General features: G+C 44.2%; 1 protein-coding gene across 3 annotated transcripts in view; it reads right to left on the bottom strand.

Moving 5' to 3' along the window:
* RNF214 (ring finger protein 214) overlaps positions 1-17517 on the bottom strand; it is a 55180-nt gene extending 37663 nt beyond the window's left edge. Inside the window, exons 1-6 of one of the 3 annotated variants that reach the window (XM_050758993.1) lie at positions 17422-17517; positions 15784-15896; positions 11066-11576; positions 10006-10065; positions 4122-4262; positions 1450-1589 (exon numbers count right to left, since the gene is read on the bottom strand). In XM_050758993.1, the coding sequence (XP_050614950.1) occupies positions 1450-1589; positions 4122-4262; positions 10006-10065; positions 11066-11576; positions 15784-15890 (959 nt within the window). In that variant the 5' untranslated portion in view covers positions 15891-15896; positions 17422-17517. Of the gene's footprint in view, positions 1-1449; positions 1590-4121; positions 4263-10005; positions 10066-11065; positions 11577-15783; positions 17192-17372 lie in introns of those variants that run through there. The other 2 variants (XM_050758994.1, XM_050758992.1) reach the window with 2 other exon arrangements.

Below are 17517 nucleotides of genomic sequence, written 5' to 3'. Positions count from 1 at the left end.
GATTTTCAAACAAGTCATTTTAAGAAACTTAGAAAATTGGCCGGGCATGGTGGCTCACACCTGTAACCCCAGCACTTTGGGAGGCCGAGGCAGGCAGATCATGAAGTCAGGAGATCGAGACCATCCCGGCTAACACGGTGAAACCCCATCTCTACTAAAAATACAAAAATATTAGCTGGGCATGATGGGGGGTGCCTGTAGTCCCAGCTACTCAGGAGGCTGAGGCTGGAAAATGATGTAAACCCAGGAGGCGGAGCTTGCAGTGAGCCGAGATTATGCCACTGCACTCCACCTTGGGCAACAGAGCAAGACTCCGTCTCAAAAGAAAAAAAAAAAGAAACTTAGAAAATTGAGAATTTGAACAAATTCTATGGCCACTTTGCTTTTTCTGCAGTTCCTAGAAAAGGACACAAATCCACTAAATAATTCTTTCACAAACAGCTTACAAAGTTACTGTCTGAAATTTACTTCGGATGCTGAATAACATAAATGTAATTATTCAAAGTATGCTCATGGTCTGAACTTGGTTTTGTTTTTTCTTTCTGAGACGGGGTCTCACTCTGTCACCAGGCTGAAGTCCAGTGGCACGATCTTAGCTCACTGCAACCTCCACCTTCCGCCTCCTGGGTTCAAGTGACTCCCCTGCCTCAGCCTACCAAGTAGCTGGGTCTACAGGCGTGTGCCGCCACACCCAGCTAATCTTGTATATTTTAGTAGAGATGGGGTTTCACCATGTTGGCCAGGATGGTCTCGATTTCCTGACCTTGTGATCCACCTGCCTCAGCCTCCCCAAGTGCTGGGATAACAGGCCACCGTGCCTGGCCTGTGGTCTGAACTTGTAAACATCAGGTTATAAAGTGAAATCAGTGTTAGATTCATATAAAAAAAATTTTTTATTTAAGAGACAAGGTCTTGCTCTGTCACCCAAGCTGGAGTGCAGTGGCGTAATCATAGCTGAGTACAGCCTGGAACTCCTGGGCTCAAGCGATTCTTCCACCTCAGCCTCCCAAGTAGCTAGGACTACAGCCACGTGCCACCACAACCAGCTAATTTTTTTTTTTTTATTTCTTTGTAGAGAGGGAGTCTTGCTAGCTTGCTCAGGCTGGTCTCAAACTCCTGGCCTCAAGCAATCCTCCCACCTTGGCGTCCCAAAGCACTGGGATTATAGGTGTGAGCCGCTACGTCCAGAATGTATCAAAATCTTGACCACACTTGGGACTCAACAATTAACTGTTATTATTTCAAAGTATTTAATAAATCTCTGAACTTTTTTCTATGAAGTCTAATGTTTGATACTGAAAAACCTAAAGTCATTGGAGAGTTTTTGCTTGCACACTTATTTTTCAAATAAAAATTAAACCAAAGGGAAAGAAACTACAAATACAAACAGGTCTGGCCCCTCATGCATATATACATACATACAGGGTTTTTATTCTTAACATCAGTTACCTTCTGCCCTTCTCACAAAGCTTCTCAATTTCAGCTTTCAGATCCTGCTCCTTCTGCAAAAACTCCTTCTTTTCTTTCTCTATCTTCTTCTTTGTTTCTTCCCGCTTTATTGTCACATCCTGAATAGCCTTTAATATCTCCTGAGTTCCACACAATTACAGTCGCACACAAATAAAAAAGAAAATAAGTTAGTTCTTTTGATGCAAAGGTTATTTTCAACTATCATAAATTCACGTGTTGACTTTAGTGAATTCAAATTGAATTGAAAGAATGTGGTTGATGAGTAGCTCCAAAAGCCAGTATTCAGACCTAAAGGAGAAAGTTACAGTAATGCAGATCTCAACTCAACAGGAAAAATAATTTCTAGCAATTGCAATCGTTCAAAAATGGAATATACTGCCTCGTGAAGCAGTAAGCTCTCCATTACTGGTGTTCAAATAAAGGCTGAATGAACACCTGTCGAGAATGCTGAGAAAGGTGTTCTCGTACCAGGTGAGGGTCTGTTACATCCAACAAATATTGTTTTGTTTCATTTTGTTATGATTCTACTTTATTAGGAATGAGTTTTGTCTGTTTCACTCTTTAACAACAACAAATATACACATATATACACACACACATATATATATACACAAACATATATATGTACAAACACACACTTTTTTTTTTTTTTAAATAAGAAGTCAAACAGGCCAGGAACAGTGGCTCATGCCTATAATCCTCGCACTTTGGGAACCCAAGGCAGGAAGATCGGCGTGTCCAGGAGTTCGAGTCCAGCCTAGGCAACACAGAGACCTTGTCTCTACAAAAAATAAAAAAAATTAGCCAGGTGTGGTGGCACATGCCTGTAGTCCAGATACTCGAGAGGCTGAGGTGGAAGGATACCTTGAGCCCAGAAAGTCAAGTCAAGGATACAGTGAGCCTTGATTGCACCCACTGTACTACAGCCTGGGCAACAGAACAACACCCAGTCTCAAAAAAAAAGAAAAAAAAAAAGAAAAAGTAAAATAACACAAAGGTGATAAAGAGTCACTCCCCCACTTCATACCACTTCCACCCATAAGAGTGATCAATGTGTTAACTGCTTTGTATTATGCTTTCACATCTTTCTCTATGCTCACACAAAGACATACTTACGTATGCATTTCTTTGCTTTTTTTTTTTTTTTTTTTTTTGAGACGGAGTCTCGCTCTGTCGCCCAGGCTGGAGTGCAGTGGCGCGATCTCGGCTCACTGCAAGCTCCGCCTCCCGGGTTCACGCCATTCTCCTGCCTCAGCCTCCCGAGTAGCTGGGACTACAGGCGCCCACAACCGCGCCCGGCTAATTTTTTTTGTATTTTTAGTAGAGACGGGGTTTCACCGTGGTCTCGATCTCCTGACCTTGTGATCCGCCTGCCTCGGCCTCCCAAAGCGCTGGGATTACAGGCGTGAGCCACCGCGCCCGGCCGGGTCTTTGCTTTTTTTTTAATGAGGTCGTTTTACATACATTACTTTGCATCCTGATTTCTTTTACTTGACATGAATGTATTATGTCAATAAATATCAATCTAATTCAAAAATAACTGTATAACATATGGATATATCTAATGTATCCAAATATTCTCTATTAAAAGTCTATGAGTGGTCTGGCACAGTGGCTCACGCCTGTAATCCCAGCATTTCGGGAGGCCAAGGTAGGCGGATCACGAGGTCAGAAGATCAAGACCATCCTGGTTAACACAGTGAAACCCCGTCTCTACTATTAAAAAAAAAAAAAAATCAGCCAGGCGTGGTGGCAGGCACCTATAGTCCCAGCTACTCAGGAGGCTGAGGCAGGAGAATAGCATGAATCCAGGAGGTGGAGCTTGCAGTGAGCAGAGATTGTGCCACTGCACTCCAGCCTGGGTGACAGAGTGAGACTCCGTCTCAAAAAAAAAAAAAAGTCTATGAGTATTAATACTTTTCTTTGAGACAGGGTATCGTTCTGTTACTCAGGCTGGAGTGCAGTGGCACAATCTCGGCTCACTGCAACCTCTGCCTTCTGGGCTTAAGCAATCCTCCCACCTCAGCCTCCCATGTAGCTGGGACCACAGGTATGCACCACCATGCCCGGCTCATTTTTTGTATTTTTGGTAGAGATGGGATTTTGCCATGTTGCCCAGGCTGGTTCGAACTCCTGGACTCAAGTGATCCACCAGCCTTGACCTCTCAAAGTGCTGGGATTACAGGTATGAGCCACCACATCCGGCCTTGCCTTTTTATTTCAATTAACTCAAAAATAAAATTAAAGTTTGAGTTGGGTATGGATGGCTCAAACTTTAATTTTATTTTTGAGTTAACTGAAATAAAAAGGCCTCCTTTGGGAGGCCAAAGCGGGCGGATTTCTTGAGTCTGGAGTTCAAGACCAGCCTGGGCAACATGGCAAAACCCCGTCTCTACCAAAAACATAAAAAATGAGCCAGGCATAGTGGCATGCACCTGCGTTCCCAGCTACTTGGGAGGCTGAGGTGGGAGGATCACTTAAGCCCAGCAGACAGAGGCTGCAGTGAGCCAAGATTATGCTACTGCACTCCAGGCTGAGTGACAGAGTGAGACTGTCTCAAAAATAAATAAATACATAAAGTTTTTAAAAAATTAAAGTTTGATCAGAGACTGCTGCTTAACTCATTGACAATTTCAATATAAGCAAAATACCTGGTGATTCTTCATTTCTTCTTCTCTCCTTTGCTGAAGCTGCTTTAATTGCACTTGGAGCTGATTCTCCACTTGCCTCTGTTTGTCCAGGACCTCCTGGTAACGCTCCTTCAACAGTGTTCTCTCTGTCATCATTTTATCCTATTATGAACAAGACAAGAAAAGTTTATTTCCTAATTTAATCACAAGAAACATTCACCAGTGACTGTCCAAGGCATTGTATAGAGCTCTATGACTGCACTATCCAATAATGAAGCTACTAACCATATGTGGCTATATAAATTTAAATTCATTAACATATGATGAGATTGGCTGGGCATGGTGGTTCACACCTATAACTGCAGCACTTTGGGAGGCTGAGGTAGGCGGATCACTTGCGTTCAGGAATTCGAGACCAGCTTGGGCAACATGGCAAAACCTGGGCTCTTAAAAAAATACAAAAATTAGCTGGGCATGCCGGTACCCGACTGTAGTCCCAGCTACTTGGGAGGCTGAGGTGGGATGATTGCTTGAACCTGGGAGGCAGAGGTTACAGTGAGCTGAGATCACGCCACTGCACTTCAGCCTAGGCGAGAGAGCAAGACTCTCTCAAAAAAGCGTCCAGGAACATGATTCCTTACTGGTTAATAACACTGAAAACTGATGGATCCTCTAAAGATGTCTGGGAACCTGGTATTCAGACTGAACAACTCAGCAAGCTTTCATATAAAGTCTGGATTAGAAGTGAGGCTTCTAGACAAGGCACGGTGGTTCTGGCCTATAATCCCAGCACTTTGAGGGGCCAAGGCAGGAAGACTGCTTGAGGCCAGAAGCTCAAGACCAGCCTGGGCAATGTAGTAATACCTGGTCTCTATCAAAAAACAACAACAATAAATAAAAAAATAGAACTGCTTCTGAAAACAGTTTAGCTCTGCCACCCCCATGTCAGTAAATCAAGAAAATCAATGGTTACCTTTCAAAAGGACACTAAAATTTGAAGAGGGCCAACTTAAAACACATTTAGTATGAAGTAGCCCACATAATATTTAAACTGAGAGCACTAAACTGAATTTTTTCATTAAATAACTGTTTTCAAAGAAAAAAAATTTTAAAAACGAACAGGGAAAATATCATACTATAATCATGTTTACAAAAGGCTCTCAAGGCCAGGCACGGTGGCTCACACCTGTAGTCCCAGCACTTTGGGAAGCTGAGGTGGGCGGATCACCTGAGGTCAGGAGTTCGAGATCAGCCTGGCTAACATAGTACAATCCCGTCTCTACTAAAAATACAAAATTAGCCAGGCATGGTGGCACATGCCTGTAATCCCAGCTACTTGGGAGGCTGAGGCAGGAGAATCACTTGAACCCAGGAGGCAAAGGTTGCAGTGAGCAGAGATTGTGCCACTGCACTCCAGACTGGGTGACAGAGCGAGACTCTGTCTCAAAATAAATAAATAAATAAATAAAATAAAAAATAAAAAAGACTCTCAAGATAGGACCTTGGCTTTGGGACAAGCTAATCTTTAGTCCATGTACTGAAATGTGACTAAGGTGTCCCAAACAGCTGATTCCTCAGCATCACACCTTTCCAGGGATTCTGAACCTGGATTCTACAGGTGGACCTCAGGGAATCTTTGAACTTTCTGCAACTGGTGTATGTATATATCTTTCTGAGACAAGAATTCAAAGTTTCCAAAAGATACTGAAAGACGATCTTAACCAAAGAAAAGTTGAAACCAGTAGATTATTCTTTTTTGAGACAGAGTCTCACTCTGTGACCCAGGCTAGAGTGCAGTGGTGCAATCTCGGCTTATGGTAACCTCTGCCTCCCGGGTTCAAGCGATTATTGTGCCTCAGCCTCCCAAGTAGCTGGCATTAAGGGTGTGAGCCAACATGCTCTGCTAATTTTTGCATTTTTAGTAGATATGGGGTTTTGCCATGTTGGCCAAGCCGGTCTTAAACTCCTGGCCTCAAGCAATCCGCCTGCCTTAGCCTCCCAAAGTGCTGAGATTACAGGTGTGCTCCACCGCACCCAACTTCTTTTTTTTTTTGAGATGGGATCTCGTTCTGTCTCCCAGGCTGGAGTGCAGTGGTGTGATGTCGGCACACTGTAATCTCCGCAGCCCGGGTTCAAGCAATTCTCCTGCCTCAGCCTCCCAAGTAGCTGGGATTACAGGCACGTGCCACCACGCCTGGCTAATGTTTTTGTATTTTTAGTACAGACGGGGTTTCACCATGCTGGCTAGGCTGGTCTCAAACTCCTGACTTCAAGGGATCCATCTGCCTTGGCCTCCCAAAGTGCTGGGATTACAAGTGTGAGCCACCATGCCCAGCCTTTATTTTCTTTTAACCACAACTCTTTTCCTTTATTTTTTTCTTTTTCTATAATGCATTTTTCTAAATAATAATAATAATTTTTATTATAGAGATGAAGTCTCACTATGTTGCCCAGGTTGTTCTCAAATTCTTAGACTCAAGCAATCCACTCACCTCAGCCTCCTAAAGTGCTGGGATTATAGGCATAAGCCAAGGCACCCAGCCTATGATCCATGTTTAGAACACAGGATCAGGGGAAAAAAATTAGTATCATGAAAAAAGTATTAACATGCATACTATTACTACATACAAGGAGATAACTTAAAGGCATGCTTGATCCAATTTGTCCAGTCTTAACGAGCTAAAGAGTTTATATACTGTTACTTTGCTTTATCCTTGGCTAGTTGGTTCCTAGGACTAGGAGTAACACTTTCGAAAGTAGGCAGTGGGTAATGGCCATAAATACATGAAAAGGGTAGAAAACAGAACAGGAGTCAGGTTTCATATACTGCCACCAAGCTTAACACCTGCTTAGTTTCAATGCCTTTTTTATTTTTTGGGTTTTTGTTTTGTTTTGTTTGTCAAAGACACAGTCTTGCTCTGTCGCCCAGCCTGGAGTGCCGTGGTGCAATCTCGGCTCACTGCAACCTCCGCTTCCCAAGTTCAAGCAATTCTCTCTGCCTCAGCCTCCAGAGTAGCTGGGATTACAGGCGCCCGCCACTACGTCCAGCTAATTTTTTTATTTTTAGTAGAGATGAGGTTTTGCCATGTTGGCCAGGCTGGTCTTGAACTCCTGACTTCAGGTGATACCCCCCCCACCTCGGCCTCCCGAAGTGCTGAGATTACAGGCGTAAGCCACTGCGCCCAGCCTCATTGCCTTTTTAAAAGCATGTAGACCTCACTACCACCCAAAAGATAGAGCCAAACAAAACACAACTCTAGTCCTCCTTTGGTCCAGTACTTGCTGGGTTTTCATTCGTTCCTGCTTCATCTAGTTGACTGTTACAATTACGTCCCAAGTTGCTACTCTCTGTTTTAAAACTTTTATTGGCTTCATCTGGTTAATGTACACCAGTAACTTTTTCCATATACCCTTCAATTTCTTCAACTTGCACCAAATATCCACTATCTTATCTGGTTGCTACAAGCATTTTCCCTTTTTATACCACTCTTTATAAATTAACATATCTTACCCTAAAGACCTCTTCCTGGGGTGCCTTTCCCAGTATTACTTTCCTTTTAAAAAGTGTACATTTAGATATCCATATACTTAAAAGTGGACATTTTAGCCACAAAAGGCCAGGGATGGATCAAAGGGAGCATTTTAACAAAGGTAAGTGTGACGTTCTCTTCAAAAATCAACTATCTGGGGATAAAATTAGAAGGATACAAGTAAATAATCTATGAAAAAAAAGACTGGATGGAATTTGACTAAAAGCTTAACAGTATGAAAAAATTGCCAAAATAAGTCAATGTAAGCTTAAGAAAGTCTAGAATGAGAGATACTAAGAGATTCCACTATATTATAAAGTAATTATACTGTATCTGTACTATCATATATGGTTCTCGAGATCACTTTTTAAAACAAATATTGATAAAATGGACCATGTCTAGGTGAAAGTAACCAGAATGATGATAAAGAAATGGAAAATAGTATCAAAATAGTATCAAAAATAATACTAAAAACATCTGAGGATGTTTCACCTGGAAAGGTTTGAACTTGGGGAGAAAGAGAATAAGGGGAACAGGCATAAAAAAACTTCAAATATACACAGGGCTAACAAGCAGGAAAGGAACTGGATTTATTCCATAAGGCTCAAGAGAAAACTATAATAAGAACTTTTTTTTTTCTGAGACGGATTCTCACTCTGTCACCAGGCTGCAGTGCAGTGGTGCAATCTCAGCTCACTGCAACCTCCACCTCCCGGGTTTAGGCAATTCTCCTGCCTCACCTTCCCAAGTAGCTAGGACTACAGGCATGTGCCACCACGCCCGGCTGATTTTTGTATTTTTAGTACAGATAGGGTTTCACCACATTGGCCAGGACGGTCTCAATCTCTTGACCTCATGATCCACCCACCTCAGCCTCCCAAAGTGCTGGGATTACAGGCATGAGCCACCACACCGGGCCTGAAACAAAAAGCTCGCTGCCACCTCAGCCTCCCGGGTTCAAGCAATTCTTCTGCCTCAACCTCCCAAGTAGCTGGGATTACAGGCAGTACCACCACCCCTGGCTACTTTTCGTTTTTTTGTTGTTGTTTGGTTTTTTTTTTGAGACAGTCTCACTCTGACACCCAGGCTGGAGCGCAGTGGCACGATCTCAGCTCACTGCAATCTCTGCCTCCCAGGTTCAAGCTAATCTCATGCCTCAGCCTCCCAAGCAGCTGGGATTACAGGCACACGCCACCACACCTGGTTAATTTTTTGTATTTTTAATAGAGATGGGGTTTCACCATGTTGCCCAGGCTGGTCTCAAACTCCTGAGCTCAGACAATCTGCCTGCCTCAGCCTCCCAAAGCGCTAGGATTACAGATGTGAGCCACCGTGCCTGGCCTAAATTTTTGTATTTTTAGTAAAGACAGGGTTTCACCATGTTAGTCAGGCTGGTCTCAAACTCCTGACCTCAGGTGATCCACCCGCCTCGGCCTCCGAAAGTGCTAGAATTACAGGCGTGAGCCACTGCACCCGGCCTGAAGTAAGAAGTTATAAGGGTTTTATCTTCATCTCAGAATAAAATCTAACAATAAGAGCTTTTATTTTGTTTTTTTGAGACGGAGCTTCTCTGTTGTGCAGGCTGGGGTGCAGTGGTGCAATCTTGGCTCACTACAACCTCTGCCTCCCAGGTTCAAGCCATTCTCCTGCCTCAGCCTCCTGAGTAGCTGGGATTACAGGCATGCACCACCACGCCCAGCTAACTTTTATATTTTTAGTAGAGATGGGGTTTCACCACGTTGGCCAGGCTGGTCTTGAACTCTTGACCTCAGGTGATCCGCCTGCCTTGGCCTCCCAACGTGCTGGGATTACAGGTGTGAGCCACTGTGCCTGGCCTTTTTTTTTTTTTTTTTTTTTTTTTTTTAATTTTTTTTGAGACAGGGTCTCACTCTGTCACCCAGGCTGCAGTACAATCACACAATCATGGCTCACACAGCCTCGACCTCCTGGGCTCAGGTGAACAGGTGATCCTCCCACCTCAGCCTCCTGGGTAGCTAGGACCATAGGCATCCACCACCACACCTGGCTGATTTTTGTATTTTTTGTAGACACGGGGTTTCACCACGTTGCTCAGGCTGGTCTCAAACTCCAGAGCTCAAGCGATTCACCCACTTCAGCTTCCCAAAATGCTAGGATTATGGGCATGAGCCACTGTGCCTGGCCAATAAGAGCTATTTTTTTTTTAAACGTAACTGGTTGCGTTGTGAGGTAGTAAGCTTCCCATCTCTGGAAGTGATCAAGGAAAAGTTAGCTGACCATCTGTCAGGGATTTTATGAAGGGGACTCCTGCACCTTTTCCAACTGAGATGATATGCCTCTAGATCTTCTGTTTGATAATGACTTCATATAACAACAATGACAGTTTAAATACTTACCAAATTCTTTTCAATATCTTGATCTGTGTTTACCTCTGAATCAGCCGTCTTAAAGTCAGTCTATAAAGGAAAAAAGTTATATTTAGAATTGTTCAGAGACACTTTAAAAGAGGCAGAATCACTAACACCTAGAATTCTGCCACAGGTAACTAACTTTTTGCTCTTTCCCCTTACCAGCTTCCAAGCAAGCTAAGCAATGTAGTTCTGGCAAATGGACACCAACATCCACCCTGCATTAATCATCAGTCCCACAAAATAACCCAAACGAGACCCAACGACTGACTGAGAGAAAGCCTCAAGTCTGAGATGAGATGTCTGCCCTCTACAGTCTGTTGTGCCCATACTTTCTCCTACAACAAAGCACACCCGTCACTAGAAGGCAGGATACACTGTACTTCTTAAGATGTGACTCAGGCCGGGCGTGGTGGCTCAAGCCTGTAATCCTAGCACTTTGGGAGGCCGAGACGGGCGGATCACGAGGTCAGGAGATCGAGACATCCTGGCTAAAACAGTGAAACCCCGTCTCTACTAAAAAATACAAAAAACTAGCCGGGTGAGGTGGCGGGCGCCTGTCCCAGCTTCGGGAAGGCAGAAGAATGGCCTGAACCCGGGAGGCGGAGCTTGCAGTGAATGAGATCCGGCCACTGCACTCCAGCCTGGGGGACAGAGCAAGACTCCGTCTCAAAAAAAAAAAAAAAAAAAAAAAAAAAAAAAAAGATGTGACTCAGAGAATTAACAAGGACTCTTCCTGCAAGGACAAAGGGGATAAATACAAATGCTAATGTCCTGAACTCATCAGTTACTCAGTGAAAGAGACTACGTAGGTCATAAAGTTCCTACTTGCCATAAGATGAGACACTAGCTACCGGCTTTCTTATTTACTGAACATCAGAATGAAGTCTTTGCATGGCACTGTATCAAAGTAGTATGATGGCTGCTAGCAAAAAAACAAAAAACAAAACAAGCCAGCAAGTTCTCCACCAAATATGAAGAAATAGCTCCTACCCTGAACCCCACCACCCCCTAGTTACATTTTAGTAGTAGAAACTTGACACTTGACCTGTACAGCAATGTTCTGAGAAAGCTTCAGGGAAGAGCTATCTTGATCATCATCCTGATCCACTCGGACTCCTTCAACCCCATTTGCTGGAGACACTACAGGTCGGAAATCCAAGCCTGTGTCCCTGTTACCTTCCTTTAGGATGGAGGCTTGTGGGGATTTCTCTTCAGAGCAATTCCCGGAGGCAAGCTGCTTTGTATGGCACCCTGCCTTAAGAGACCGAGTGGCTGGATGGAGGTTCTCCCGGAGGCTTGTGTCCCCCTCCTCTCCAGCTGTGCTGGCCACGTCCTTCAAATCAGACTGAGATCCACTGCCAGAAAGACAAAGGGCTGTGGCTATCAAGTTTTCTCCTAAAACCGCCGGGTGCGCTGCTGAGGTGTCACCTGCTGATGAACCAGGATTCTGCTCTGAGTGCTCCAAATGGACATTTCTGTTATTCTCCTTGGTTATCGTTTGGCTACTTACACTCAACAGGGGTGAGTTCTTCTGTTTCTGTGCAGAGTCTTTGGTGCTATCAAACACGTAAGATGAAAAGAAAAGTTATAATACTTTTAACTACTAGAAGAACAAAACTAGACTATGTAAACCCTCCTGACTATCACAATGAAAGAACTTAGTTTCAATCCAATGATTTCTATCCCATATGCAGGTAGTATAGCTTGGTGGTTAAGACCTAGTTTTTTGTTTTTTGTTTTTGTTTTTAGAGAGGGTCTAAACTCTTGTCACCCAAGCTAGAATGCAGTGGCGCAATCAAGGCTCACTGCAGTCTCAACATCCTTGGCTCAAGTGATCCTCCACCTCAGCCTCCTGAGTAACTAGGACTACAGTAACATGCCACCATGCCCAGCTAATTTTTTGTATTTTTTGCATGGTTTTGCCATGTTGCCCAGGCTGGTCTCAAACTCCTGTGCTCAAGGGATCCATCTGCCTGCATCAGCCTCTCAAAGTGTTGGAATTATAGGCGTGAGCCACCACAGCCAGCCAAAAACCTGGGTTCTAAAGACAGTCTACAGTAAATGGCCAAACATAAAAGATTCTGAAGATCCAAATAGTTTTTGAGGGCCAACTGGAATAAGTTTTGGGGATACCGATGAATTAGCCTAATGCTAGTTAGAATATTTTAGTTACATGTACTAATTTAGTTATACATATTATAATAAAATATTAACTTAGAAATATTGTTTTGATTCCTCTCTCACCTTCCACAAGAATAATTTTCATTCAAACTCATTATAGAGATCTTTGACCAGAACCACTTTTTAGGTTCTTCAACAGTTCCAGAGTATAGCATCTACACTTTAAGTTGTCTAAAGTACAGACAATTTTGAATCCAAAATTGAAGCTGTCAATAGAAATTTTATCCCACACAGTAAGTATACATATGCTTAATATTAGGATATTCTGTCACTTGTCACAGCCATTCAAGGTGCTGCTTTATTTATTTATTTATTGATTGATTTTTTGAGACAGGGTTTCACTTTGTCACCCAGGCTGAAGTGAGGGATTGTTTTTTAAAGGGGTCTTAAAACATATTTACAATGACATCCAACATTCACAACTGTACATCTTTCACCCAGGAATTAACGCTTATGTTTAATTTATTTGACCCCACCCTCTTTTTTTAAACTAATTCTATAACTGACACTCTTAACCATACCCAACCAGCACAGAGGATTCAAGTTGATGCATCTTTGTTTCCTCAGTCATACTAGTTCAAAATAAAACAACTGAAAGAATACCTCGGTGAGGAACAATGGCTCATGCCTGTAATCCCAACACTTTGGGAGGTCAAGGCAGGAGCATTATTTGAGGTCAGGAGTTCAAGACTAGCCTGGGAAACATGGCAAGACCTTGTCTCTACAAAAAAATGTTAAAAGTAGCTGAATGTAGTGGCGTGCACCTGTAGCTCCAGCTACTTGGGAGGCTGAAGTGAGAGGACTGCTTAAGCCCAGGAGGTGGAGGCTGCAGTAGGCCATGATCGCACCACTGTACTCCAGCCTAGGTGATAGAGGGGGACCCTGTCTCAATGTAAACACTTGAAGCTGATTCCTTCCTGCTGGGAGTTAACTGTGAGGAGGTGCTTAATTAAAAATTCAGGCATATATAGTACCTGAGTTTGAATCCTGACTCCGCCCACCATTTACAAGCTGTTTGACTCTTGGCAAGTTACTTTATTTGTAAAACAGAAATAATACTATCCTCCTAATAGGACTGTTGTGAGGATTCCATGAGATAATCCACATGAAGTATTCAGTATAGTGCCTGGCATATAGTAAACATTCAATAAACCTTAGCTGCCATTATTACTAGTGTATGTAGTTGACTTTATCAAAACTCTGACTCCAATATAGCTTGGAAACCTTGGGCAAATTACTAACCTCTCTGTGTCTCAGTTTCCTCACCTGTAAATGGGAATAATAATATTATCACTACCTCCCGAGACTGTTTTAAAGATTAAATGTGTTAACACATATAGAACTGTAGTCAAGTGTTAGCTATTGTATTAGAGGACTCAGGTACTCTGGAAAATAGCTGAGGGAGGGCCAGGCGCAGTGGCTCACGCCTGTAATCCCAACACTTCGAGAGGCTGAGGCAGGCCGATCACAAGGTCAGGAGACTGAGACTATCCTGGACAACATGGTGAAACCCTGTCTCTACTACAATACAAAAAATTAGCTGGGCATGGTGGTGGGCACCTGTAATCCCAGCTACTAGGGAGGCTTAGGCAGGAGAATCGCTTGAACTCGGGAGGCAGAGGTTGCAGTGAGCGGAAATTGCGCCAGGGCACTCCAGCCTGGCGACAGAGCAAGACACTGTTTCAAAAACAAAACAAAACAAAACAAAAGTTGAGGGAGCTAGGTGCAGTGGCTCACCCCTGTAATGCCAGCACTTTGGGAGGCCAAGGCGGGCAGATCACTTGAGGTCAGGAGTTCAAAACCAGCCTGGTCAACATGGTGAAACCCCATCTCGCTAAAAATACAAAAATTAGCTGGGCTACCAAGCAGGCGCCTATAATTCCAGCTACTTGGGAGGCTGAGACAGGAGAATCACTTGAACCCAGGAGGCAGAAGTTGCAGTGAGCCAAGATCATATCACTGCACTCTGGCCTGGGGCACAGAGCAAGAGTCTGTCTCCCAAAAAAAAAGAGTTGCAGAAGAATACACAGTCAGCCTCTTTATATAGACTGTGGTCCACATTCATGGATTCAACCAACCATGGACTGAAAATATTCAAAAGGATAAATGTTTGTGATGATGGATATGCTAATTACGCTGATCTGATCACTATACATTACATGTAACACAACATCACTATGTACCCCCATGAATATGTACAATTAATTATTGTGTCCATTTATTAAAATATAAAAATAAACCACTTAAAAGTAAAATACCCAGCCTGGCCAATGTGGCGAAACCCCATCTCTACTCAAATACAAAAATTAGCCAGGCGTGGTGCCGGGCACCTGTAATCCCAGCTACTTGGGAGGCTGAGGCAAGGGAATCACTTGAATCCAGGAGGCAGAGGGTGCAGTGAGCTGAGATCACGCCATTGCACTCCAGCCTGGGCGACACAGCAAGACTCCATCTCAAAAAAAAAAAAAAAGCCGGCGCGGTGGCTCACGCCTGTAATCCCAGCACTTTGGGAGGCCAAAGCAGGCGGATCACGAGATCAGGAGATGGAGACCATCCTGGCTAACACGGTGAAATCCCCTCTCTACTAAAAAAACAAAAAATTAGCCAGGTGTGGTGGCGGGCACCTGTAGTCCCAGCTACTTGGGAGGCTGAGGCAGGAGAATGGCGTGAACCTGGGAGGCGGAGCTTACAGTGAGCCAAGACTGCGCCACTTGCACTCCAGCCTGGGCCAACAGAGTGAGACTCTGTCTCAAAAAAACAAAAGTGAAATAGATTTAAACCGTTAAAAAAAATTTCAGAAAAAAATTGGATGGTTGCATCTGTACTGAACATGCACAAATTTTTTTCCTTGTCATTATTCCTTAAACAACACAACTATTTACATAACATTTACATTGTATTAGTTGGTGTAAATAACCTAGAGATTAAAGTATATGGGAGGACATGCATAGGTTATACACAAATACTACACCATTTTATTTATTTATTTATTATCTTTTTAATTGCTTTAAGTGGGGTGGGCATATGCCTGTCCCAGATAAAATACTACACCATTTTATGTAAGGGACTTGAGCATCTATAGATTTTGGCATCCTCAGTAGGGGTCCTGGAACCAATCTCCAACATATACTGTGGGATAACTATATAGTTAATTTAGTTCAACATTGTACATAACAATGTATTACATTAGCTACTATGAGATGCAAGTTTGGGTAATTGCGTGTCTGTGGGTATATGTATTTAGAATCCATGTACACATACCAATGTAACATTTCTCATATATAACATATAAACATATGGTTAAACAAACATACAGTCCACATAGGAAAGGGCTGGAAAATATTTGCATTTTTTAATGAGTTTGAACCCATGTATTCTATTTATTCTCCAAACATTTAGCATGCCTGCTGAGTATCAGATGCTGTGTTGGATACCAGAAATACAAAGATAGATCAGACAGTCCTCTACCTTTAAAAACCTAGTGCAGTGCCATCAGAGTCAAAAAGAAAGACCAGCTACACAATACCATCTCAGAAACCCTTTACCCAAATGAATCTTCCCAGTCAGGAGTCCACACATTACCTTAGACCATCTGGGAGACCTTCGTCTGATTTGGAAGCACATAAACTAGAAGATTCCGGAGGACTGGGGGCATTGGCCACAACACCAGCAACCTCAGACGCTGCCATTATGCTCTGTACATTCAGAAACAAATTACAGGCTACAAGTTTCCAAAGTTTAAAACAAATGTATCTCTCCCCCCTCAGAATGTCCACACAACAGAGCTGTTGCAGTAAAGAAATACAAAAACCTGGGCTCCGGGAGAAAATACTTAAGAGTATTAAAAGAGACATTGTATACAAAGTCCTAGCGGGCAACAATCCTCAAGAGTCACTGTATTTACATAAATATCTCGGAGTCTGTGCAAAGATCTTATTTTCACTTTTGGCAGAAATGTAGTCATTTCAAACAATAGATCTTAGTCTGCCAGGATCTTCCAAGTGGTCCCAAGCCTACCTTGTCTACTATCATTTATAATAAAAGATGTACTTTTCGGACTAGTATCAATCAGATCTCATGTTTTTAAATCACTTTATGGCTGTTACATTCAAAGCATTCTCCACTAATTTAAGTGAAGTTTTTGGAGGCACTTGCCTGTAAGCGAACAAGTAATGCAATACTGGGCAATCCAGGGTGCATCTTTTACTGTCAGTGTGCTCCCCACAGATGGGAAAGGCCTGATACCCACTATCTGAGAAAAGTACAGACTCTTCAGAGTGACTAGTGGTGCAAAAAAGAATCCTGGGTTCTCTAGCTTGAAAATGACAAGGTGAAAAACATGGTAACATAAGTAAGGGAACTGGGACGGATGCCTTTTTTAAAAATCAAAAGGTCATCTTCTATGCTGCAGAGCAAACTTATGACCTTATGAGGAGAAAAGAAAATCAAAATACTTGGGAGGTGGGGGTGAACGTAGGGTTAGTTTGCATTCTTGCTTTTATTTTAACAGCATCACAGGTATTGCCCCCGGAACACTGAAGAGCGCGCGGGGTAGACAGGCAGATGGGGCTGTGTCAACACCTCAGTCACAGCCCACAGACCCTGTGCCTCAGTTTCCCTCATTATACAAAGCTCCTGGGAGAAAATGGGCCCCAAATCGCCACTGCTGCTCCCTCAGGTGCAAACATCCCGTCCCCAAGGAGCCCAGGGCTGGGGGGTCCTCTGCGCCCGGTGAACGAAACCCCAGGATAAGGGTCATGCATGCAACTCCGCGGCTAGAGAGCCCGTGGCGCGGGTCGGAACAGCTGGCTGGAGGGTCGAGTGTACCAAAAAGAACTCCGCAACCCGGGGCGACCACCAGCGAAGCGGAGGCGCCGGAGCCACGGGTCCTCGGGCGAGAACAGGGGACAGACGGGAAGAGGACAATGGGGGGAAACGGCGCTGGGTGGCCTTGGCCACCCTCCACAGGGGGCTGCTAGGCTGGCCGCTGCCTCGGACCAGCCCCCCTCCACCCCTTTCCCTTGGCCCCCCCACCCCACTGCCAGCCCCCCCGTCCCACTTCTAGGCCGGGACCCCCGCCTCGGTTCTCACAGCACCCTCCACGCCCCCCACCCGGCCCCCCTCCCCGGCCTTCGCCCCGCAACCCCCACCCACGCTCGCCCCTCACACACCTCCCGCGCCGCGCCCCCGGGAAGAAAGTGGGGGAGGGACGGGACGCACCTGAGCGGGCGGAGCGGGGGGAGGGGGCGGCCGAGCCACGGGGGGAGGGGTCGAGCGCCGGCCCGCGCGCGGCACCTCCCACTTCCGGCGGCACGA

This window comes from Macaca thibetana, chromosome 14 (genome assembly GCF_024542745.1).
Source record: "Macaca thibetana thibetana isolate TM-01 chromosome 14, ASM2454274v1, whole genome shotgun sequence".
Taxonomy (NCBI): Eukaryota; Metazoa; Chordata; class Mammalia; order Primates; family Cercopithecidae; genus Macaca; species Macaca thibetana.
Note: the sequence above shows the minus strand (reverse complement) of the source record. Positions and strands in the feature narration are given on the sequence as shown.